Source organism: Drosophila rhopaloa, unplaced genomic scaffold (genome assembly GCF_018152115.1).
Source record: "Drosophila rhopaloa isolate 14029-0021.01 unplaced genomic scaffold, ASM1815211v1 contig_3, whole genome shotgun sequence".
NCBI classification, from domain to species: Eukaryota; Metazoa; Arthropoda; class Insecta; order Diptera; family Drosophilidae; genus Drosophila; species Drosophila rhopaloa.
Window position 1 is genome coordinate 8,122,528 of NW_025335123.1, and position 27,199 is coordinate 8,149,726.

Consider the following 27,199-nt stretch of genomic DNA (forward strand, 5'->3'; position numbering starts at 1 on the left):
ATGATTATATAAAGTGATTTTATACAGGTAAGTTAAACTTACATAATAATAAAATATTAGTTTCAATTACACCTTTAGATAGTCAAATTTAATCCATTTATACAATCCATTACATATTGTGGGCCACCCCAATTAATTAAATTTAACGAATAAATCGGGAACACCACCACTTCTGCTTTACACTTTCTCTATTGGTAAATATTAGCAATCAAACAATAACATTAAGGAATTAAGAAAATTTCTGAAAAATAATTATACATTGGGCAAAATAATACATATCCTAAAAGATATTTTTTCTAACTGTTTGCCGAATGAGAAAATTTTGAAAAATGTATTTATATGACATTTTTTCCTATTTAAAATGCATTAAAATCATATATTTTATTACCTTTTGGTCGGTCTCAGTTTTATTTCCCCTTTTCACCATTTTAACTTTTGGTTTTCCCCATTTGCGGCATCTTTGAGTTTTAAAATGCAAACAATAACAACAATTACACCCAAAGGATCAGTTGAAAAGTCAATAAACTCCCGCGGACAGGATGTATTGGAAAATGGGAAAAGGGGAAAACGCAAAACCGCAAAATAACCGCAAAAAGTAAACAACGGCGGAGAGCTTACTTTATACTTTACCCTTCCGCAACGCCCCCGATATAACCCACTATATATATATATATCTCCCTCTCGTTTTTTCAACTGCCCCCGTGGCGCAACCTTTTCGAGAATTTTTTTTGGTTATTTACAAAAACCATAAATCAATTGGACACGCCAAACACACCCAGACAAACAAACAAATGCAAATCTATTTTTAAATGCGAAATAATACGGAACCCGAAGGAAAATAGTGGTTGGGGGTGGCGAGAAGAAGAAGCAGAAGACAACCCCTCAGGTTCATGCGTTGAAAATCGCGAAAAACCCGAAAAACCAAGTATAGAAAGGCCGAAAACTAGAGAAAGGGGGAGTGAATGAAAAGTCGAGGAGAAGGGTGGCAAATGCAGGGAAATGGGGCTGGTGGCAGGACAGTGGGCAAAAAGCCACGCGGTAAAAACCGCTGATACGACATGTGGGAAAAGTCGAAAAGTCACAAGGAAGACAATCTAAGAGGGGAAAAAATAAACAACTATGAGATACCTTTTACTCACTGTCCTTGAAAAGTTTGGTTCTTTATCTACAAGGCATTTTTTCAATTTGTTTTTTAAACTATATACTATAAACTATATTCTTTTTGAACTATATACTAATTTCTAATATTTCAACATGTTAGGCCTTAAAAAATAGAAAATGGAGTTTTATAATCTGTGCCTGTATTTAATTATTAAATATATACCACTCCATTTATTTTATTTTATAGTAAATTAAAAACATGACAATATTGACTTGGCCATTAATGCTGAATAATATATAGTCCCTGTTATACCCCTATATGATATCTATATGAATATAATACTTCTATGAAACCTGATACATATAGACTTAAAAATATGTAGGTAATAATTTACATATTTTTCAGAAGTCCAATATAGTCCATGATTCTTTTTGTAATGGGTATACAAATATAGACAGAAAGGGGGGCGTAAAGTGGACAAAGGGGTGTGGCAGATCGACGGCTAAAGATGCGCCACCGCCGCCCGCTGGCAATAAAAGAAAAACACGAACAATAAAAATTTTACATTTCGCAGGCCCAAAAAGTGAGAGGAAAACTGAAGTAAAAAAGGAGGAAAAAGGGAGCTTGAAAGTGAGGAAAAAGGGGTGTTGTTGCAGGCGCACCGTAAAATGACACACTTTAAGGTCGAGTTGCGGTCTACCCAGGAAAAAAAAAACAAAAATAATAAAATAAATAAAACAGCAGAGTCCACTTCGCTTTGCCCTCGAGGTATTCGGATTTTCTTTGGTTCTACCGCCCAAAGAAAAAACTAAATGTGGGTAATGTGGGAGGAGGACATTGTAACATTAGTTTTGATAGACTTGCACGCATGTCCTTTTCACCATCCTTGCACGTCTTTTTGTTATGCAAACAAATCAAGCGTAAGAAATGCCAGACACAAATCTGATTTCCGTTTGACGGCCTTCCCTTTTTTAACCCCCCACATCTGCATACCTTAACCCATGGCGAACCCCTGTTCTTTGGGTGGCAAAGTGGCTGGCTTATTGGCTTTCGGAAAAGGGTTCCATCTGGGGTTCCTCAAGCAGGACTTCCGTATGTTAAACAAGTTCCAGCCGCAACACTCCTTAATAATTTGCAGGGGGATTAGATTTTGGGATCTCCAAATTTTGGTGGAAATATAACTAAGCTTACTGTTTTAGTGATTTATTAAATTTTTTTTGAAGAAAAATTCTAAAAAAGATTTTAATAAAAAAACTAGAGCTTAGACGGCCAGGGTTAACTGTCTGATTGATGCAGATAATACTTGATCTAAAAGTATCACTCCAACATTAACAGTACATAAGTCAGGAGCCAAACATTCATATATGTAATAACGATTTGATACTCGTAGAAATAAAATAAAAACACGGAAAGATGGGTCGCGCTCCGGTGAGAAGGAAGTCGCGTCCTAAAGTTAATCAAGGGAATGAGGAGGATTACTATTTGAGGCAGGAGGACGTCCAACGATCGTCTCGACGATGGTCACACATCCGGCGAAGGATTCCGGATTCCGACAGCGACACCGATACAGACTCTGATTCCGATTCCGAACCGGAGAAGAGCTCTGTTAAAGTACCAACCCTCTTGAAGGACCTCAGTGCCTATGGAGACTGGCACTTGCCGAATGGGAAATTCGATTTCGAGACGACTGGCAGGGAAATGCTGATGAATCTCAGCAAATTCCCCTACCCGGAAATGTTCCATCCGCCGCTCCTTCTGGGCGCCAAGTTGCGTAACCCCGTGCACCTGAGTTGCAGGCCCTACGTCACCAACATCTTCGAGGACGCCATGCCGGAGATTCGGGCCCGGGCCAAGCAGTTCCTGGATCCACCACCCGAGTGCGAGGGAGCCGTGGGCTACGATCCGCAGTACTTCCAGACCCCCATGCTGATCAAGCCCCTGTGCCACCGTCCCCCCCTTCGTCCCGTTCAAAGGAGCTGGGGCGGCGAGTCCTGGATGGAAGGCCGCCGCTGTGCGAAGTTGTATGTGGAACTCACTCAGCCGCTGGTGGACTACGGGAAACTGCGTCGGCACAGGAAACCCAAACCGAGACCCAATAAGCTTCTGAAGGGATTGCGAAGGAAACCAGTCACTCAGGCCAGACCAAGGTTGTTGCGTCCTCGAGCCAGGATCGTATTGAATTCGGAGTCGGAGGAGTTCTACCAACAATCGGGGGAATTCGAGGAGGAGCAGCTCATTTCGGGGGACTATTACGTGGGGTTGGCGAATGAGGACTTTTATTTGGACACTGAGGTCTCCTGGCACTCGTCACTGCCCGAGGACCCCGAACCGAAGATCGCCCGAACCCAGTCGGATCTGACACTGGACTATTTGAAAACCCGTCCTATGATAAGGCGTTGCCACAGCTTAGGCAGTCTTTATTTTATGGCCAAGAGCCCAATTTAAAATAGTTCATTTTTTCGAATTCGTATATTTTGGCCACGATAAAACCTCTCTATTTAAATTAAGTGTTTTGCAATCGCCCGCAATTATATGATGCATATAGCAAACAAATGTATTATAAAATACATTTATACGTTATAAAATAGACTATAAAATGTTTTACCCCAGATCCTCTTTCGCTTTATTTGCCTTAGATGAAAAAATCCGAGGAAATAGGTGGAAAGCAGATGAGGCTAAAACGCATGACGGAAACACGCCAGTGAAAGGTATAAAAAAGGGGAGTGGACTCCTAGCTAGTGACAAAAGTAAGAAAATAAAAGAAAAAACGTTGAAGAAAAAAATAGATGGTGCGCACTTATTCAAATTAACATAAATCAAAAGAATTTCCAGTGCAGAGAAATGTGAGAGAAAGCTTAAAAAAAAAATCGTAAAATCCAGGTTGTCGAAATACTATATAACCGACGTTAAATGAGCTGGTTAAAATAAAATTGAACCCATGAATATAAAAGTGAAGAAGAATTCACTGTTAAAATTCAGAATCTAATTACAATATTCATTACATTACTTTATTGAAAAAAATTTTAATTTCAAGAAATTGAAGCAATATTGTGAGATGATTCAAGAATATTTATTTTTAGTTTCCTTTGCAAATTTATTGTCTCTAGTTCTTAAGTTTTTCTCGACCGATGGAAAACCTCGAGGACTTTGCGTCGGAAAACCTCGAAAGTCCGCGTCCGCTTTTCCACCTTATGTCGCCCTGTGTGTGTGTTACTAACGCTAACATTTTTGTGATTTTTCATCTTCATCTCTTTTCGCTCGTTTTTTCACACCTTTTGCGGCTTCGCTTCATTCGTCGTCGCATTTCCATTTCCATTGCCACTTCCGTTTCCGTTGATTTGTTGCTGGCACCCCTAAAAAAGTGATGGGCGTGGCAGGAAGTGGCTGCTTAAAACGCTGCACGCAGCAAAAGGAGTAAAAAGAAAAAATCTAAAAAACGAAGAAAAACTGAGTGTGAAAGAAGAAGCAGCAGCGTCAGCTTATGCTGCACATAATTTGTAACCATTTCACACCCTTCCTCTAAAATAGGTGGATTTTTTTTTTTTTTTTTTTTTTTTAGGAGTAGAGGAGGTGGCCTCTCCAAATTGCTCCAAATTTAAAATAAACCAAAGGCAACTCCCCAAAAATATCCCTCCTCTTTTCCCTTCAAACTTTATAACATTTCTGGCTCATTCTTCTTCAGCTAGCCTGCTTCTTCTTCTGAATATTCTTCTTTTTTTTTTTTTTTTGTTCTTTATTTTTACGTATATATGCGAATATAAATGAAATTTTTGTTGTTTGGACGTGACACATTTAGTTTGAATATATGGGAACTCAGTCGTCAGTGAGACGAGCATCGGAACGTAGATGGTTTTGTTGTGCGAGGGGGTAAAAATGTCAGTGGTGGTGGGTCGAAAAAATAAAAAAGGGGGAAGGAGAGGGGGGGAGAAGCTTGACTGACGACTGTTGATGACGTAAACGCAATTTGGTTTACAAAACGGCAAGAAACAGCCAGAAACCAAAGATGTCGATGGTTTTTACTTTACCGCAGGTGTGGTCAGACGAGTTTTATTTAGAGCTAAACTCTGAATAAGTTTGTTTGTTACATGTTTTAGCTTTTATGCTTTTTATTTTGTTTATAGTTTCGACCACATAAATCATTTCAAATGGAATAGCATTTTCATTTTTAACCAGAATGCATCAAAATGTTTTGGCTGCGCTTGTCGTATTCAATATAAACATAAAATCTCTTTATTTAAATTAATAAGACTTTTAAAACTAAATAAATAGTATTTTGCTCATGCTTTTTTTAAAACTATTGAAGTGACATTGATAAACGATTTGAGCACCTGCTTATTTTGAATGTTTTTTAATATTGGCCAAACCCCTTTCACTGGCTTTACTTTCCCCTCCGATCGCCTGACAAATGTTGCACCTTCTTCCACTTCTCAACCTCAACCCTTGAAAGCCAAAAGCCCCGACCCCTCGAGTATTATTCTTGTCTTTGGCAGGCAATGGCAGAAAGAAGTGGCGAAAATCCAACATAAATCACAAGCACTCAATGTCAACTCAATGAACTGCTCATGCATGCAAGGACCCCTTCCACGAATCCTTGAAAAATCCAGCAAAGTGAGTGCAAGTGGAGCTGGCATCGCGTTATTTGTGGAATTTCCTCGAGTATATTTCGATGATAAGGAATACGGTGAAGGAGCCAAAGGACCACATGTAAGGGTGGTGGGTGGAAAAGCGGTATGGCAGGAAAAGGCGGAAAAGGGCCTTTCCACTGCGCTTTCTTAACAATTTGTCATGCATGGAGCGCCAAATATGCCGAAAGTAGAAAAATGTATTAAAAGCAGCTGCGAGTCCTGCGTGGAAGTCCTAGAAATGCCACAAATAAATCATTTCTTTTTGCCATCTTCAGATGTGTGCGTGTGTGTGTGTACAGATACCGGGGAGTATCTATATACAGCTTAGGTTAAAATAATAGGACTAAGAGCTCGAGATGATCCTTATTATCTAATTTATTTTTTTTTTATCAAAACAACATTGCAATTTTATAAGCTTAGTAAATATTTCATGGTTTCAGCGCTAAGTACAATTTTTGGTTGTAAAACTCTTATTTTTAATTCCCAATTATATATTTTACAATATAACACATTTGAGATTTATTTTTTTGAGCTCAGTCTGTTATTTTCAATAAGCTATTACACCCAACCTTTTTTTGTTCCCACTTTTAAGGCTATTATTTTAACCTCCATTGTGTTACTGTGGGAGTTGGGGGTAAAGATGGGTTTTTGATTCAGATTGGGATGACTGTCTGAAGTAGTTTCGGTTTCGGCGGCACTCGAAATATTTTCACGTGTCTTGAACAAATGTCAAACGCACACACAGACAAACACTCGAACGCATAAATCAAAAAACGAAGGGATTGAGGCGAAAGTATTGAAATGTAACGCATTTATTTTCATTACAAGAACCCGGGAGCCCGCAAAAGTATGCTATGCAAAAATATTAGGCTGCGATGCGTCGCTAATGTGACAGCCAAAAAAAGGGAAGAAAAGGGATGGGATGGAAGGGTCCTGGCCATAAGCCACCGTTGCGATATAAGCACTTTATTGGATCATCAGACTTATTTTGATATGTGACCAAATAAATATGGGAAAAGGGCGGAGGAAAACCAACAACGAAGGGGGCCGAAAAGTGTGAGGCATTGACATTTTGCAAGCGACGAGACCCATAAATTCTTGTCAGCGGGGAAGAGACATCAACTTTGCTCAAGTTATTTTCATTTGTGTAACATTTTTGCATACTTCTACGGCGCATCTCGAGCACGTCTTTTTGCCGACTACTTTTTGACAAATCTACTTAGGCATTTCTCCGTTTTTGGTTTGTTTATTTATGTTTATTTGTGATTTATTTCGATAACATAATAAATATCCCCAGCATGCCATGTGTGCCTGTGTGATAATGGCATGTGTATTATATGCGAAAGGCATGTCCTTCGTCTGTCTGAGCTGTGAATTCATCTGCTTGAATATTCAAATCACCTTCGGAGCAGATATGGAAATGGAATCAGGGATCATCAGCCCTTTTTTAATTTGGGTGGAGTGGGAAAAAAGTGTAGTTTTGCAATTTGTGATTTGGGTTCTTAAAACAATATATTTTACTTCTCCTTTTATAAACTTAAACCTTATATATTCAATTACAGTCAATAACATATATAAATTTACTCAACAATCATTGATAAATCGAACACCTATACAAACGTTTAAAAATTTCTCTTACATTTTCCTTTCCCATTAAACTAAAAAAAATGTCAGGTTCCACTCGATATACCCAAAATGTTAAACTCACAATTACTGCAAGGTTCGTAAAAATTTGTCAACATTTCTCGAGATTTGCATATCAATTGCCGCGAAGAAAATACATTAAAAATTAGACACTAATAGAGAAAATCAAGTTAAGAACGACATCAACTTATCTTATCCGCCCAGTTTTTCCCGCTTTCCCATTTGCATGCTTCATTAGCGCGGTCCGTGGAGCTCTGCGAATTAAAAGTAATGTTAATTGCGCCCCGACTGCGTTCATCCATAATCAATTTTAGCCGCTGGCTACGCACAAAAAAAAAAATAAAGAGGAAAAAAACTCACAAAATATGACATAAAAATTTTTCATTTCCTTGAGGAAAAAATGAGGCAAAAAAAGAAAGCGTAAAAATCGACAAGCAGAGCGTCGCCTTGGTGGATTTTTCAAGCTCAATTCCCAGCGGACGACGAACTTTGGCAATGAAGTAGAAAATGAAGTAGCGCCACGCCCACTTTCCCCATTTTCCCGCCCAACCCACCACCTCTCAGTGGGCCAGTGAATGTATTCATCAATGCAACACATTTGCATATTTCGAGCGTAAAAATTAATCACTAATTTTAATACGCAACGAGGCCGAAACACCAAGAGAGCTGAACGAAAAGAAAAAAAAAGAAGAAAAGCGTAGGAAAACCGAAGGAAAACCTCGATGGCGACGCCCCCTTAAACTTGTTAAGTGGGCAACACTAATGTAGCAATTTTGAAATTGATGAAAAAAAAAAAAACGAGATAGCCAGATGTAAGGTAAACAAATTGCGCGATGAGGCGTTGTCATTTATAAGAGAAAAACGGACCCAAAGATATTTCCTGTTTCCCTCATAATAATAAAAAATAAATAAATGGAAAATGAGAAAACGCAGCTCGAACATAAAAATGACCAAGGCGGAGAGAGAGGAAGACGACCAGTAAAATCGCCGGGGGTGGTGGCCTGGAAAATGGGTAGGAAAAGCTCGGGAAAATCGTCTATCGAAACGCTCGCCGCATTTCACCTGCAGCATTTTGATAGCCAAGCGGATGGGCGGGATGCGCACCTCCATTAAAACTAATGGGAAATTTGCTATAATTTGATTCCACAGACGACGAAGAAGATGTTTCTTGGTCCTTGCCGGCAGATTGAAGATGGGAAATTGCTCGAGATTTGATTAATTGCAAATTGGAAATGAATTGGGCAGGCAAATCAATGGCAAGATACTTGGAGCTTTATGAAAAGTGAAAGGCACTCTAAGAACGAGGTGATTTTTAAAGTTACAACTATAGTTTAACAATTATAACTCCATATATACCATATAAAATATTTTGGTTGATGATATAAATTATATCATTTCAAAGCATTTTCGATTTGTAGGTGTAGGTGTCTTGATAAACCTAAAATATATTATTTTGATTGATTTGATTTTATTTCAGTTTCGATATGAGCATATTTATAGGCATAACTTTTTTAGATATATTATATATTATTTACTAATGATATATGTATTTGAGACCGAAAAATATATTTTAGGCTGATGATCTTGTATTTATTTCATTAATCCGTAACCAATTGAAGTGGTGTCTTTTTGGCCAATTCCTAGAGCCAATTACCCCCTCTCTTCCTTGGGTTTTCTCCTCCGCCCCCTTATTTCTGTGTAAATTTGAGTTGCCTAATTCCAGGCGGGTCTGCCTTCAAACGAGGAGGGGGGTGGGGTACGAGGGGTCAGGGGTCAGGGGGTGGCAACTTGAGTCTGGGCCAAGTACACGCGCCTGCACATGCGAAATGAGAAAACTTTTCGACCACAACATCGACGTGGTGGCAAGCATTAACAGCCGGCGGCCCACACAACTACAACGCAAATACAAACACCAATGCTCGTGGAAAAGCGCCAAAAACCCAGCCCCACCTTGGCCCCACCCACAATTTTCCCATCCCGCCGCCCACTTTTTCGCACTGCATCGTTGTTGTCTGCCCGCAAAAGATTGCTTTTAGAAATTTATAGTTTCAATAATGTGGCGACCGCGTTCCACGAACCGTTGTTGCATCGTTGGTGGGTCGGGAAAAACGGGGTGGAAAATGGAGTGGAAATGAGGGGGGATGGTGTATGTGTGTGCATTCTCATGTGTATTTTCAATTTACGCGTCCATAACTTCAAGTTTTGCAAGTTTACCTACCGAGCAACACCCGAAGGAACAAGTTGTCGACGGGCCGCATATCGAACACTTGAGCAGCAGCCTCACACAGATACGAACACAGATACTTCACACACTCAGAAGCCTACACACACGCACACACACACACACTCCAGCGGAGCTATAGTGTTGCAGCTGAAATCGGAGCTAAGACTAAGGCAGTAGCAAGCCAGTTCTGCACTGAAACAAAATTAGGACCCTAACCAGATGGTTTTCAAAAGATACTAAATCATTTTGAAATACTTCAATCGAATATAATATAAAAGCAATAAATATTAAAATTCATAGACAGTTTTTAAACACATTTCTATATATTTGTAGTTTTGTTTTATGTCTAAAACATATTCAAATGAAGCTAAAGATTTTGATTTTGTTTTTATACCCTTGCACAAAAGTGTGCAACGCAGTGAAGGAGACATCTCCGACCCTTTAAAATATATCCTATAGCTCCCATAGGAACAATCGGATATACCTTGCAAGATTTCATGATATTTCTCGCAGTGTAAAAGCTATTGATATGAATCTTTCCAAATCTTATTTTTTTAGGCATACCTTGATCAGGGTAAAAGCGCTTGCCGATCGGACGTCTATATCTTATAGCTTCCGCAGGAAAAATTATTAAAGGCTATTGACATGAAACTATGCAAATCTAATTTATTTATGTATACCTTATTACTTTCTAAATTTATTTTGAATTTGCACACAATTAAGATGATTTAGTGTGTTGATCTAGTGTGTAAATCAGAATTCTTTTATTGTTTCAGTGTTTTATATTTTTGTTTGATCTAAAATTCTAACCAAGTAAGGGAACCTTTTTTTTTGGAGTGCACCATTGGAGAAGGGACTTGGGAGTAAAACTGAGACTGAGACTGAAACTGAAGCAGTTGCCGTTTCCGCAATTACAAAACTTCCGCAAAAATAACAAAACACTCGCGCGGCAAACACCGCTATATGTCGAAGGCGAGAAGGGAAATGGGCGGGAAAAGCTGGCAGCACATGTGCACCAAGCCAAACACACACTTTTCCGTGTATTTTTCTAGGGCAGATTTTAATTTCTTAATGCAGAAAGGGCACACCGAGGGGGTTAAATGGGGGTGCGTTGGGGGAGTGGGGCTGGCGAAGGGTTAAGCACCGCCGGACAACTTTGTCTTTGTGCATTCGCAATGAGACAACGGTCGCATCTGTTGCCAGTCAAACTGCAAGTCAATTCTGGGAACTAAAATATGAAAAAAAAAAAAAATATAAAAAAAACACCAAGGATGTGTTGTGATGGATGTGTGGGCTCGCCCTCTTTTTTCCTGATTTTTTCTCCCGGTTTTCTCAACTGCCATTAGTTGGCTGTCGCCCAGCCATTAGCCTCGTTATCCCAGCTCAATTTTCTCATTACCTACCATATTTTCATCCGCATAGATAGTATACGCGTCTTGCATCAAAAGAAATTGATAATCTCTTAATAAGCTGAGAGGCAAACAGTCTAAGAATATTTTTCCTTAGCCGAAAAACCAACAAACGGGCGACTTCAAAAGGAGTTTCCCAGACACGTGTGTGTGTGTTTTTGTGTGTGGGCGGCTGAGATCCCAGATATTATATCCCCAATCCCAAATTCTCGGACAACTCCCTTTTGACACGCACACAAATCACTTGATTCAATCATCTCGAAAATTGATAACATGCCATTTACAAATGACATCACTGGAAAAAAAGCAAACTCATTGAGCGCCTGCCACAAATTATTTATAGGCCAAAAGCACAAAAAAAACAAGATACCCCAAAAAATTAGGACACGTGCCGCCAGTTGACCAGCCTCTTGGCCACGCCCCCTTTTTATCCCGGGTGAAAGTTGCACTGGCCAAGTAAAAGTGAACCTTCTAAACGCACACGGCACGCACCCAAAAAAAAAAAAAGAAAAACAACCAGAAATAATGCTTCTGTTTGGTGTCCCAACTTTTAGGTACCCTATATTCCTGATGATCAAATTTAAAACATATATTACATTTTTCTGTAGTTATAAAATACTAAGCAAAACTTTTAAAAATCTAATGGTGTTTTATAAAAGTCATTTACTTTTTCGTTTTTGCTAAGCTCAGATTCTATGTTTTTATATTTTGACCATTGTGCTTCTCTTTAGAATCGGTTATATTTCTGTTAGTCTGTTTATTTCTTTGATTTCTTTACGTTTAAGTTTAACGCTGAGCCAATATACCCCCTCTAAAATAGGTATAAAAAAAAAATAAGCGGCGAGAAAATTTCACCACCCCCCTGAAACTGACTCATTTGAGATGCGTTGCACGCTGGGCTTTTCATTTCAATTTGAACGCATTTTTTGCGGCCAAAACAAGAAGGGCAACGAATTTTAGGGGGGCAGCCGAAGCAGAAGGCTAACCATCACAATCTGAACAATCGGCGCAATCGGACAATTGATTCGAACGCATTTGCGTGCTTGCCTCAAATAACTGCAAATTATTTTCAGACTCTCGTATTCCTTTGTTGTGTGTGTTTCCCGGGGATTCCCCATTGTGCCATCAGCCTCATCAGGCGGCAAAATGGGGGGTGGTCATGGAATCAAGTTAAGTGATTCGCTACGTGATGCTCTTTTGGGGCCAAGCATCGTAAAAAGGTTCCAGCAAAAAGTGGAAGTGGACAAAAAACAGAAAAGAAGAGAAGGTCTCCCAGGAACATCCTCAGATATACGGAAAACTATTACTTAAAAACATAATAAATTATATCGAAATTAACGAAGACGGAAGCTAACTTCGGCAAGCCGAAGTTTTAATACCCTTGCAGACTTTGCCGAAATTGCTAAAAATGAAAAAGTAGCGAAAGGAATAAGGTATATTGTTCCTATGGGCGCTATAGGATATAGACGTCCGATCGCCCCCCCAATCCAGGTAAGCATACAAAAATACGATTTGAAAAGATTCATGTCAATAGCTTATATACTGCGCGAAATATCCTAAAAATCATTAAATTTTAACCGATTTTACCCTATTGTTCCTAAGGGAGCTATAGGATATAGACATCCGATCGGGGCGGTTTTCAAACTTGATCTGCGTACACATGTTTTAGGACGACTGTGACAGTTTTAGATCGCTAGCTTTTCAACTGAGCTCGCAAACGGTATTGAAACAGACGGACAGACGGACATGGCTATATCGAATCCTCTATTGATCCTGATCAAGAATATATATACTTTATGGGGTGACCAAAATTATAATACCCTCTGCAAGGGTATAAAAAGGTATATTCATATTTCGGAGCTATGCCTGTAATTATTTGAAACGTAAATAGAAAATGAAATTTTTATTACGGAAAAGATGAAACGATTTGTTATTTCGTCTTTATAATTAAATTTCATTAAATGAGGGATCTTAAAACTCAACTTGATTAAATTTAATTGAAAACACAACTGCTTTTCTTTCTCTCCAAAAAATGAGGGGCTTGAGTGTGTAAAGATATTCGAAACTATTCCCTTTGGAAGTAAACCCCCAACCAATATCAAACTCTCATTATGACCTAGGGCTGACCGATCCATTGAGCATTAAGCAGTTGACCAAACTTTAATTAAGAGTACAACGAAAACAGGCAAACGAAACCCACAGAGAAAGCCAAACAATGGGACGGGAGAAAAGAAAGAACTAACCGAAAAGTCAGCAACACTTGAGCCAAATGTCAAATACACAAATAGCCGAATCCGAATCAGAATCTGAATCCGAATGGCAATGGAAATGGAAATGGCAATGAAAATGAAAATGAAAACGCCCTCCGGGGTGCATTTGCCAGCCAAACTAAGTGACCCGACCCTATTCGACCCGATTGAATAGAAACTATAACGAGACAAACAATAACTTGGACCCAGAAAAGGTTAACACTCCAACACCCCTCCCCACCCCCATTCGCCTGGTATTGATAGCTTTGGTTTGTTTTGGGGGTAAAAACCGGAGACAAAAAATGGACAAAGAAGAGTTAAGGCCAAGGCAAGTGACAATAACAAGCACAAAATGGACACCACTGATGATGACAATGGTCCGAGGACTGGACTTGCTGCTCCTTCGGACGGCTTGACATCCGGCATAAATGTCAAACGCCAACTTTGACCGCAAATTTTAGATGGTAGATGGTTGGGTCAGTGCATCGAGAAAAAAGGGAGGGCGGATGACTGGCCAACCAGCTGGGCAAATATATTCATGTCGATTTTCGAGACAGGACCTGCAAGTCCATCAGTTGCCAGACCGAAACTTAAATATCTATATATACTGGCCAGCCTCAGCCCCATTTAAAGCACATCTCGCATCCGCTCCCGTTTGCCATTCCCGTTCGCAATCCCAATCCCAATCCCATTCCAATTCCCATTCCCAACCCAAATCCAACCAAGTGCGTCGCTTAATTACAAAACGAACAACGCATAAAAACCAACAGAGACTGGGTTCGTCGATGGGCCACCTCCTTTACCCCAAGGAAGGACACTATTGTCTAACGGGACTCAATGCCATACTATGCCATGCACTGAAAAAAACAGATCATTAATTTAAAAAAAAAATTAATTGTTGTGCAGAATGGTCTTTTAAATAAGTTTAATAAGTTTCCCTACTTTATTTATAAACAAAGAAATTGCTAAGTAAATAATCTTAAATTATGATTATTTGTAATATGTAATTTCGTAAGATAAAAGTATGTAAAAATTCCCAAAACGTAATTTCGTAGTTTAGTCATATCTACGCCATAGTTTAGTAAGGATTTCATTTCCTAAGATGATCAGAATACATTAAATCTTCTACATGAAGTTACCACCTACCAGTCTTAACTATACAAATATGGATAGCTTTATCTATGATGATATAGTTGATACAAGAATTTCTTCCAGTGTTTTATTCCATATCCCCACGCTCTTTCAGTGACCGCCTCATCGTTTGACATTTGCAATATTTGACATTCAAGTAAAGGCATAAATTTGCGTTTAATGAAATCCAAAGTCGCCCAGGCCATGGGGATGTATCTCTCTATGTCGGAGAGTCTGCACCATATGACTGAGGGGGGCTGCTGAAATGCGGGGTCCTTTGGCCCCTTCCGCCCCTTTCTCCCCTTTCGACGGCCATTAGGCGGCCAACCGCAGCGACAGCTGGCAGGGCTAGCAAATTACAACAGCAGATACGAGGAGAGTCTATTGAGCGGCCATTGAACATGATGATGGCAGGAACGTGTCCTCGGGTTGGGATTTGGGATCGCACTACGTTTTAGGCTCCATTTCATACTAGTTTACCCAATGACATCACATAGCGGGCAAAATAAAGGCCTTGTTTAAAAATCATGTTGGCTCTAAGAAGAATTTTCTTTAGAAAACCATTATGTTGTATGTATATTTACTCCCCCAGTTTTCCCCTTATAAATACAAACAATAATAGTATTTCATTGGTCGAAATATTTATACTATAATCATACAATTTGAAACCAGCTGTTAGTCTTTAAAAAGTTTACAATCTGAATTTAGAACATTTTTTAACCAGCATAGCATGACTGGTTAATATTTGAATTGACGGAATTTTTAAGTGTACATCGACGGCTAGTAAAAAATAAACAATATAAAATTATCTAAGTATAATAAGGAACTCTTAAAAGCAACTAAAACGCGAAGATCAATAGCTTAGGTCCCGAATCTGTTTCGAGCTTTTCGCCACAGATCGGGAACGCTTAGCTCGATTATGGGGTTCTGCGGGTGGGGCCACCACCTGGTTTTTGCCACAACACTTATTCGAAGGAATCATCTTGGGAATCTTGGAGGCATCAGTCGACTTGATACTACCTACGGATGGTTTAGTCACCCGAGATGGACTAACCGCCTTGTGCGATTTGTCGGCGCGACCAAGGTTTAAATTCCTAATTTCCACTTCGACTTCATCTGGCTGATATGGTTTCGGTGGTGGTGTTGGTGGACGTCTCAAGGTTAGGCCGCCATTTTCATCGTCTTCATTATCGGAGTGATCCAGATCTAATATCGGTATTTCGAACTCAGCATCATTATCACCATTTGCCACAAGTTCTTCCACTCCTTCATTTATTGCCATATAAGAGGTCATCTTGGTCTTTGCCATAGATGCATTATTGTCGGAAGCATCGGTGCTCGAGAAAGTATCGTCAGTCCCCTCTGATAGGGATTCAATCAAGAGATCCGAGTTGGTTAAAGTATCAGGATCCTCCTCCTGCTGCTGATCCCCATCTTTGTTGGTAGGATTTGCGACTTCCGGTGCTTCCACAATAATTGGTGGCCCGTCACGGCATATGTCATTCTGGTGGAAGGGGGGGATAAATAGGTCTGAAAATAAAGTTACTGGGCAATCATTTTTAAGACTCACCAGCAGCGGTGCACGCTGAGATTTCATTATAAGAGTGACTAGGAATCCGCAAATTGCCATGGCAATAATTGCTAGTCCAATCACCAAAGTTGTATGATATTGTGTCTCCTGCCGATCAAGCACAAAGTCAACTGCTATATAGAACTTCAAAATGATCCGGTTCACTAGCCCAGGAAGGCCCTCTGCGAAGGAGATAATATATATGAATGATAAAATAAGCCTATGGATTAGATTCTTATAAAAGAACTAGTAGTACAAGCTATTAAACATGTGTAAACATAAGCTATTGAGTCTTAAGACATGACAATATTGGATATGAAGTGGAAAGTCAGTTTGTTTATGAAGAGTGTGGGTTTTTCTGAATAAGGGAAAAGAGATTTGCAATTAAAAACTTGAAATCTGCGCAGCGAAAGCAAATAAAATGCAATTAGCAAGATTTGAATTAATTAAGTAGTAGTAAGTACAGTCGTCACCGGCTACGGCAAACAAGTTGATATGGAAACCCCAGGCTCGAAGTTTCACTTTATTAATAGCTGAAAAGTAGTGGGAAAACTCTGTGTTGTGGGTGGAAAGCGAAGACATGTGCCAGACAACTCACACACAAACACGTGGAACAGTTGTCTTTTGTTTATCTTGCGCACAGACATGCGAAGTTTGGTGGGTGGGCAGTGGGTGGTGGATGGTGGTAGGTGGGAGGTGGACTTGGGGCTAGGAACTTGGAACTTGGGACAAGGGTAGCTGGCAAACTCTTTTTGGCAAGGACGAAAAGGAGCAAAGGCAACCGGCAGCAGGAGCAACAACAGCAAAGTGCAATTATCGCAAAATACCTTAAGGTTTACATCGCCAATGGGGAGGTGGGGGAAAGGAAAAGGAAAAGGCAGGGACGAGCGGGAAAAACAGGAAAATCCAGAGCGGCCCACAGGTGTGTCCCCCCCACCTCCCCTCGATTTGGCCCCACCCTCCTCTGTCTGCTGGTGTTTACCCAAGTGCTTTGTATTGAAGTGCATTTTGGCATGTAATTTGTAGTTCTTTGCTATTTGATTTTTAGAGCTGCAAGCAGCAACCCAAACCAGTAATTTGCCCTTTTCCCGGCGCAAGTCCGTTTTATTCCGACACTGATTTAGAATCGCTTAGCATTACCGAAAGAGATATTATATTTCGGGTTAAATGCAGAATAGATTTGCCAGGGAATGCCAATTAACCGATCTACAGTCTGCAATATCACCTAATAATCAGCCCAGTGATTCCCAGGCCGCGATCAAATTTGTAAGATGACCAGCACAGAAGAAAAAAATGTTGGGAGAGAGGGCCTTTGAAGTTCGATAATTGCAAATTCCTTGTGCATGTTTCAGTTCGCATCAAATCGTCGCGCAATGATCGGATTTAAATCAGCGGCGACTGTGGCGCAACTAAATTGATCTTTTATCGCTTCAACGACGCTGCTGCAGTCGGGGATCGAGGATCGTATCGAAAAGGAATGGAATGAAGGGGGAATGATGGGATACTTCTATAGGATCGGATTGGTTCGGTTTAGTTGGGTTTGAGGCTCTTGGTAGCCGGCGCGTAAAAGCTTACAAAATACGACAACGCACAGAAGCGCATAACTCAGCAGATGGAGCAAGAGGCAATGCGATCCGAGAAGTGGCACCACCACTGAAAAAAACGTATTTGGTATTTCAATTTGCATTACCATAATTTCAGTTATCAGAAGAAAAATTAAGCAATTTCCATTCGCCTAATGAGAGGTATAATATATTTCTTTTAAATACCAATAATTAATTACTTTAATTAACCATTGCCATTTACCATTTTAATAGAAATGGGCTAAATGAATGTGTTTGTAATCAATAATTTGATTGCTAGTTCGGTAATCCTGTTTGGCTCCACCCTATTACATTAATGTAAAATCTATTTAATATAAATAAGTACCATTTAACTAAATGATTTCGTACGGTGTTCTACTGAAGGTGGAACCGCTTTTGGGATTGGGACATGGGGATCGACGACGACAACGACGTTCACGCGCTGGGATTAAATCGGAAGTTATGCGAATGTCAAAAGCTCGTCTCGTCTCCCGCCCCTCGAGGTTCCTTGATTGGTGTGGAAGCCACCAGCTTCAGATTCGGATTCGGATTCAGATTCAGATGCGGCCGATGAAGAGATGGCCATTCGGTTGCCGGGAGAGTGATGAAGTAAAAATTGTTACCGTATCGAATGCGGATTAAAATCAGCTAAACAAGTTGCCAGTCGCATTGGTCGCTCAATGTCTGTCGATCCTCCTTTGGCCCCTCTTCTTTTTTTTTCACTTTTAGCCATATTGATGGGCCATGAAGAGGGTCAAAGCGAATCGATAACGAATCAATTAAGCGGTGTTCGAGGCAGAGTATTGGGAATTTAGGTAAGGGATTAAGTGGGTATATTAATTCATTGCTTAATAAGATGGTGAATTTAATACTTCTTCGAAAAATAAATCTCAACTTTTAATAAATGCCAAGAAGTGAGGCTCGTCCAATTTCAGACACATCTCATCTCATCTCATCTCAACCCCCTCCCTTCCACATTTTAGTTGCCCTTTTCAGCAATGCCCCTGTCTTCTGGTCTTTTTTCTCTAATCAGCAACATTTCAAGTGGCTGGGCAAGAAAATAAATAAAAAGAAATCGGTCGAAAATGAAAAGGATTAAACAAATAAATCACTTGGCTCTGTTTTCAGGACATTTTCGTCCAGATTTTTCACAACGCAACGCGAGGGTGAAACACCAAAAAGGGGCAGTTAAAAAAAAAAGGGTTGCCCACACCAATTAATGAGTTAAAAATTGTGCAGCATTGAATGAATTGGAAAGGATAGAGGCGAAGGATTTCCCGCTGTCCCGCAGCAAAAGAGCAAAATTAATGAAGATATTTCGCTGTCGTCGGACGGGGAGAGACTTTGAGTTGAGGACCAGACCGAGGAAAAAATCATTTGATTTTTAATTACGCTGATTTTTTATATTAGAACGGAAACAGCTTGGAATAGCAAACACCTTGGAAATTAACACGCCCCAAGTTGGGACGAGAGACTCGACTCTTGGTGACTTGGCCACTTGAGCCACTCGGAATGGAATCTCTGGGGCGTGGGGGGTGGTGGGAGGGGGAGGGAGAGTGTTCTGGAAAGTGGGTCCGGGATTCTCGGATGGCACTGCCAACTGGCCCTGGCACGCACGAAAGGGTTTCAACTTAATTAAACCGTTTCTTTTTTTTTTCGTATACTTTTATTTTTGCCCCTTTTGACGCAATTGAAAATGGTTGGCAATATGATGGGGAAAATGGGTAAATGGGGGGTCTAAACTGGCAACTGTCATCGTATTGGGCACTGCGAAAAGTGGGCACAAATTGACATCTAAAGTGCTTAAAATTTTCTTTAATTAAGTGTGACAAACTGTGGGCGAAACAAGCGATGGCAGATGAAAAATACAAGGGGGTCGCGTCTTGGGGTGGCACAAATTAGCTGGTAAAATGGGAAAAAATATTATCTATAGATATTTATAGGGATTTTGTAATTTGTCCACAATGATACAAATTTCGGAGGCGTAGACACCATTTCTCTAAAAATTTGTATTCCCTTGGTGTTATGGAAAATTGACATTATATATAAACCTCGGTACACACAGTATGTAGGCTTTTAGAAACTTGTCACTTGAATATTTTATATGACACTTCTAACAAATTCGATCTTTTGCAATAAATTCCCAAATACAATTCCTTCTCGAATATGCAAGTTCTTGTGGCCCTTTTCCTTCGCTGACTCATCGAGTGCCTTCAGCATCCTAATAAATAACCCAAAAGCTAAGAATGCAGAATGCTGGAACGAGGGAGGTACGAAAAGTATGAAAAGAGCAGAAAAGGAAGGGGGCGAGGAACAGTAGCTGCCCACGCAGAAAACGGACGACACTCAACTCAATGGAAGTCATTTGGAGCTCGTAAATAAGCAAAGTGCAGCATTAATAGTTGTTGATTAAGGAGCGCCTACGGGAAATTAAAATTAAGTAATTTAGACCCACGCGGTGGGCGGCAAAGAAGCCAAGCAAAGAGAATAAAAAAAACTGGTTGCAAATCGAGAAATAGCGTAAAACTTACCGAAATTGCCATCGGGGTCAGTCGAGAAGCACATCGCTCGTGATACACCGTTTAAAACATCATTACCAACTCCCATTTTGAAGATCAATAGGAGAAAACTTTTTGTACTTAATTTTTAGAAAAACTATCGCACTATTTTGTGTTTATAGAAATTTTCGTAAACTTTAAAGAACGAAATATATGTCTTTCTCTTAAGTCTGTATTTCTACAACTGACCCTAAGGCCTGTGAGTTAAAATGGTATTGACAATTCGAATGTCAAGGCTAAGTTGATTTGAAAATTTATAAAATATCTATGAAAAGGCAACTAAGTGTTTTGCTTTTGGAACAAGTATAAAAGCCTACTTAGAAACGGTAATGAACTTAAAGCTAAATGTATGATGTAAACATTGTATTAGTTGTACCTTATGCTATTTAACAATTTTAAATATTTTATTGCCATAACTTTTCTATTGTTATATCCTTTTGAGCTTAAGAAATCCGTTGAAGTATTCCAAATTTCAATGTCCAATCTTTCGCCAATTAGCCAAGAAAAAATGGGCAAAGGCAATTGGGCCCCGTCCGACATAAATAATAATCAATTTGATATCAAATCGAGCCACCAACAGACGACAATGTCCTTGCCGAAAAGCAAAAAAGAATCAGAATTGATGATTATTGCTTTTTGACAGAGATTCGCCAAGGCGACAATAAAAACAAGCCGGGAAAAAGGAAAAGTCCGCACTCACATGTCCTTTTATGGGGATGCGTGGGTTTTCTGTGTTAGTATCAATAAAATAGCCGCACACACAAACGTGTGTGTCGAGAAATGGGGGGCCGAAGCAAAAATATTTATGTGCATGTTATAGTAAGTGCAAAATAATAGCCGGCGGTCGAAATGAGGGGGGTGGAGTGGCAAAAAAAAAAAAGGGGGGGAGGTGGGAAAATGGGGGTGGAGAGGTAAAGGACACAGACACGTAGCACGCAGACTTGTACTAAAAATGTTTCAACAATTACCAAGGAAAATGATATGTGCTTGTGTGTGTTTGTGCTTGCGTGGGTGGAACCGTATGTGTGTCTTCGTTTACCCTCTGTGTGTGAGTGTGTGTTTGGCAATAATGCACTCGACACTTTTATTTCTTTTTCATTAGCCAAAAAGCAACTTTCTCTCCTTGCTTTCTTCGCCTTTAGCGTTTCTCTCCTTCTTCTGTTTGGGTCGTGACCTTCACATGTGTGTTATGCCACGCCCACCACCACCCACCAATAAATGAGGGTATGAAAAACACTGGGCCAAGCAGATATCAATATCAGTAATATGATGCCATCTTCAAGGATGAATTATCTTAAACTAGAATTTAAAAACAAACGCCACTCCACCACAAAAACATATTTTATTAATATTTTGTGAAGGAAATATAATTATAATTATATAATTCAAACCAAATTAAGCTAAATGATTTCAAAATGTTGGAAAGAACATAAGATATGTTTTTAAAAAAGTTATGTGTTATCTCAGTGTGCCTTGCCAAGTCCAAACCGATTTCAAATTCGTACCCATTTTCTTGATCAACCTATCCTTGCTTTTAGATTCAAGTGCTACTTAGGCTGAACAGTCCCTTCAGAGTTCAGTACACGAAAGCATGTTGGAGAAGTCAGACACAAAATCAGGCATACCAATCACAAGACAAAACAAAATTTTCAGTCGGTTTTTACATTTAGTTTTAAGCATAAAGTTATAAAGTTAAAACGTAGTTTAAGTTGTAAAGTGAAAAAGGAGGGTGTCCAATCGGATTCCTGTACGTTGATGCTCTGCTCTACAGATTTTTAAGCGATTCACGTCGATGTGGCATTACTGTCATATACGTACACCACACGTACATACACAAAATCGAATACTTAGAATACATCGAATACTTAGTGACGTCGAATACTTAGTCACACCGAATACTTAGTCACATCGAATACTTCGTGACATCGAATACTTCGTGACATCGAATACTTCGTGACATCGAATACTTAGTCACATCGAATACTTAGTCACATCGAATACTTAGTCACATCGAATGTTTAAAGGACATCGAATGTTTAAAGGACATCGAATGTTTAAAGGACATCGAATGTTTAAAGGACATCGAATGTTTAAAGGACATCGAATGAAATAAAAAAATAAAGGGGAAACAACTTAGAAATAAGTAAGTAATATTATTCAATTTTTTGACTGTGTAATGAATCTACTGCATTTTATAGCTAAGCGGCAAATTAAATGAGTTTGAACGAGCCGCTTTAAATTCTTACGAATACATAAACATACACAAAATATACAAATCGAATACTTAGAAAACATCGAATACTTAGTGAGATCGAATACTTACAGAACATCTAATGAAAAAAAAAAAAAGAGCGGGGAAAAAAACTAAAACACTCAGTTGAACGTACGACCCAAAAGTAAGTCTGTTATTAAGTTTTTTCTGGCTGTGTGTAATGAATAAATTGCATTTTATAGCTAAGCGACTAATTAAATGATTCTGATCGAGCCGGTTCAAGCTGATGCAACCCACTTTGACCAATATCTTCAATCCAAAAAGGACGACCATAAAAAGACTAGAAAACAAAGAAGTTACAAAATCTGCTGTTTCAAATTTGGAGTATTAAAAATTCCCTGTTAAGAGCAAAAAGTTCAGAGGAGTGAAACGAGCCTTGTAGTGCAGTAGTTCAGTTCATCAGGGCGACCATGAATTCCATTAATTATCGACAAATGGTTAGTACCCTCATATTAATTTTGTAAAATATTAAATATGTTTTGTATTCCAGACGGCAAGCACTTGAAAGATCGAAAAGAGAGGACGGTACATCTCTATACTGAATTGTGAATTCTAGCCAATTCCTTGATATTGGGATATACACTGAAGTCAACCACCGAGCTGCACCACCAAGACTTAAACCATTCAACCACTCTATTGGATCGTGTTCCTGCTCCTTCTGTCCGGCACTATTATTGCCTACTTTATGGCCATCTATTTGTAAAGACACCAACAAAAATACACTCGGCAAAGAAGCAAACTTCAGTCTATGGTCTCTATATAAATTCCAGGATTTGCGGGGAGGGGAGGAAGGGCTGTCATAATTTCTAATACCCGGAACCCCCAAATTTAGGGGCTCCATAACCCTACTTTATTGGCATCACGAGAGGAAGTGTGTGTGTGCGCCAATAGTTTGCAATTAACTGGCTGGTAATAAAAATGGCAATCAACATAAAAATAATCGGGAAAAATCGGACGATGGTCATACAGGATCTTTTTTTCCCCCTTATATGTTATAATTGAACATGCTACGCCTCTTTATCAACAAAAACAGCAACTGCACCAATTTCCCGCCGCAGAAATCTATTAAAAATTTCGGGCAAAAGTAGCTCAAAATGTGGTATTCGTGTGCGCGTTGTAACGTACAAATTATGTAAACATCGTAGGTCGAGGGGGTGAAAAATTATGAACCTTGAGGCAGATTGAAGAGAAGTTTTTGGGTTGGGAGGCGAAAAAAAACAGTGACAACTGCGGGCTCAGATGAAAAATTCGACCCTAGGCAATATTTACAATTAAAAAATTAACGTAAAACAGACCGAAGATGGCCCAAAAACGGGGGTTGTGGCTACGGGGTTTTCTTGAAAACAAAAATTGGGGGAAAAAATGCCACGAAAAAACTGTGAAAAAGCCCTAAAATCAATAGGAAAAAACCTCAAGTGGAATGGGCAGTGAAATAAGTGACCATGTTTAATTTCTGCATATATGCACTGAGAGAAGAGTTTCCGTTGTTATAAGATAGTCATACAACAACAAATTATTATAATAATGGCCCGTTTCTCATCAATTTAATTGTTAACCTTCAGCGGTTTAAATACGAACAAATACCAATATGTAGATAAAACAAAAAATCTTATTAAAAAACTAACAATAATTAATTTTTTACCTTCTCAAAATTCCATACAATTAGAAAAAAAAATTTCAGAAATAACCATTATTACTTTTATTAAATTATTATCAATGAAGACAGCATTCAAAAGTTTTTGTTACGTCTAGGTACATAATACAAAAATACAGCGGACTTGTGTGTTGATGCTTGGACCAACGAAAATCCCTATTTCCTATTTTATTCCAGTGCATCTATATGGATAAAAATAAGTATGAATGTGGTTCGAGGGGATTTTCCACGAGGCCTAATGGAAATTGTATTTATCTCGTTTGAAGTTTTTCCCTTTCCACCACCAAGCATCATCGTGTCTCGCACCTTCGCCCCACCACCCACTTTACTCCACCCACTTTTCTCCACCCACCAGGCGACACTTGGCCTCACCTTGCACCCCACATCCGAAACCCCCTCCCCCTTTCTCTTCCCGCCAAGAAGCCTCAAGCGTTTTTTATAAATTAACAAACGAAGAAGCAGCAGCGAAAAAATTATCAGAAAAGCAACGTAAAAAAAAAAAAGGAAAAGCGAAATGAATATTTTTTTCTGGTAATTTCTCTACCGTTTTTATCCTCAGTTTGCGGCTGTCAAGAATGCCGGGAAAAATGTTTAAAATATTTTCATAGGTAGTTCGGTGGTGGGTTGGGATATCTTCTGATCCTTAGTGTTTTTTTGGGCTAATTTAAGCGTTAAACCGACTCCGGCAGCCAAAAAAAGGGGAAGCTGTAAAATGAACAGTTGGCTGAGTGATTGGGCGGATGGCAGGTTGGTGGAGGGATGAAAATCAGGGGGGGTGGGCCACCAGAACTGATTATTCAAATCCAAAAATCTCCAGGCCCAATTTGAATAACTCGGCTTTAGCTTCTAAGAACCGAGTATCGATGGAATAATTCATAAAATAAGTAAACAATAATAGAGATAACATATTCAGGAAGTAAAATGCTAATAAGTAAATCTATTACCAATTTGTTACACTTAAATGCTTTATTATTCAAATCAAACAAACTGCATACACATTTTAAGAATGGAAATTTAGCACAATTTAACTTTTATTAAATTACTTTTATATATACTAATTTAAAATTGAATATAAAGTTACAAAAAACGATAGCCAAAGCTATTATAAAAACTATATTCAAAACTCTTCCAAAAATAGTAAATTAATGCTGGCTAGAGCTTCAAAAACAATGCCACATATCAACACAAAATAACTATTTATGTTGGCACGTTTCAGCGCTTGCTAAACGCTTCACAAAATAGCCAAAAATGGCCAATAAACTTTTGCACAGACACACACATATAGAGAGTTTCAGGGACTGGGTATTCATAATGAATATTCCCATTCACAATCGGACACGTAAAACGTGTGGGGAAAATCTGGAAAATGGAGGAAAAGGGTGGCGAGGACGTGCCTGGTTTGGCCAATTGCCTTTTACGCTTCGATGATGGGAAAACTTTTTCGATAATACTCAAAAATAAGTGCGAAAATTGTTGAATATTGCACATGCAAACATACACACAATTGACAGAGTTATAAACATAGAAACACACACTAGCATTGTGCATTGAATTTTATAGTTGCACACTTTTCAGAGAAGGAAATTCAAATACAGTGGACCAAAAAAGTTTAAGTACACCATAGTTGTGAAACTTAATCTGTTAATATCGTTTAACTAAAACAAATACAATTTTCAAATAATTTCCATTTAGAAGGGTATATATTTAGGAACGCAAAAGTCTTTTTGTTTCCTTATTTTAATAAATAAGATTATAAAAAACAAAATCATAAAAATACTTCATATTTTACTTTAGAAAAGTTTAAGTTCACTTAAGATTAAATAAACACAGCTAGTTAATATTTGGTTGGGTCTCCTTTTGCAGGATGTACCAACACTTTGGTGCCCTTTTCTTCAATTTTTTCCCACTCAGACTGTAAAATTGTCTTAACGATATTTGGTGTTTTCGGATCCTTTATTCTCTGCCGGTTATTGCAACACTAAGCCACACAGTGCAATATAAGCCCGGAAGAAAAACCATTCTACCTCCCGGCTCTTCCATCGACAAATTTCAGGATGCTTTAGACAGAAGCATTAATCTAAACATTAAAATATGTAGCCAGATTAGACGAAGTCCTCTTCCACAAAATACTATAGCTCTCATTGAACAAAAAAGACGAGCTAGGAGGGAATATTCAAGAACAGGAGATGTCCGTGTATACAACATCTACAAGAGGCTATCTAATCGGCTAAGCAAGGTCTTGGCGAAAAACAAGCAAGACCAGTTTGACAATATGCTGGAAAATGCAGGTCCAGATGCATCTTCAAACTATTCTTTGTGGAAGCTCACGAATCGATATAAACGACAGGTCATTCCGAAGGCTCCCATTAGAAATCCGGCTGGTGGATGGTGCAGCTCCAGTCAACAGAAAGCTGATATCTTTGCAAACAGCTTAGAGGAAAGATTCAAGCCTTTACACCTCACTCCGGTAGAAAATCTAACTCTAGTTCAAATGCACCTAGACTGGCCTTTCCAAATGGCTTTACCCACAAACCCAGTTACACTAGAAGAGGTCCAAACTCAGATAAGAAATCTAAAAGCCAAAAAAGCTCCAGGCGAGGATCTTCTTGACAATAGGACTATAAAGCTTTTACCCCTAAAGGCTGTGCTCTTTATAGTACTGCTGTTCAACTGTATTCTGAGGCTGGGACATTATCCTACCTTATGGAAATCGGCGATTATCACGATGATCCCCAAACCTGGAAAGCAGCCCACTGAAGTCGATGCATACAGGCCAATTAGTCTTTTACCTACACTGGGGAAAATGATGGAAAGGGTGGTTCTCGATCGAGTTCTTAAGCTTGAAAACGTGTGTAGAGCAATTCCAAAGTGGCAGTTTGGTTTCCGTAAAAGCCATGGTACCCCCGAACAGCTTCACCGTGTGGTAAACTTTGCCTTGCAAGCTATGGAGGACAAAATGTATACAGTTGCTGTATTCATGGATATACAACAAGCCTTTGACAGGGTATGGCATGATGGTCTTCTGAGCAAGCTAAAGACTCTATTAACGCCCCAGCTTTTTATTCTTATCCAAAGCTTTTTATCAAATAGAAAATTCAGTGTGGTTGTCGACGGTGAAAAATCGTCAAAACGTCCTATCTCTGCTGGCGTACCTCAAGGCAGTGTACTGGGCCCGACT

The 27,199-nt window shown here is 39.2% G+C and overlaps 2 protein-coding genes and 1 long non-coding RNA gene across 3 annotated transcripts; 2 read left to right on the forward strand and 1 right to left on the reverse strand.

Moving 5' to 3' along the window:
• The first annotated feature begins 2,515 nt into the window (after window positions 1-2,515).
• LOC108046391 lies at window positions 2,516-3,547 on the forward strand. The gene has a single exon (XM_044460826.1). The coding sequence runs from the start codon at window positions 2,516-2,518 to the stop codon at window positions 3,545-3,547; it is 1,032 nt and encodes a 343-aa protein (XP_044316761.1).
• Window positions 3,548-15,008: 11,461 nt separating this feature from the next.
• Window positions 15,009-20,274, reverse strand: LOC108046419. Its single transcript, XM_017126080.1, has 3 exons — window positions 20,069-20,274; window positions 15,955-16,136; window positions 15,009-15,888 (listed from the first exon to the last, which is right to left on the reverse strand). The coding sequence occupies exons 1-3, from the start codon at window positions 20,142-20,144 to the stop codon at window positions 15,238-15,240; spliced, it is 909 nt and encodes a 302-aa protein (XP_016981569.1). The 5' UTR covers window positions 20,145-20,274; the 3' UTR covers window positions 15,009-15,237.
• Window positions 20,275-21,687: 1,413 nt separating this feature from the next.
• Window positions 21,688-23,111, forward strand: LOC108046422. The gene is made up of 4 exons (XR_001769382.2): window positions 21,688-22,238; window positions 22,294-22,491; window positions 22,550-22,804; window positions 22,858-23,111. It is a non-coding gene; the product is annotated as an uncharacterized LOC108046422 (long non-coding RNA).
• Window positions 23,112-27,199: the final 4,088 nt, after the last annotated feature.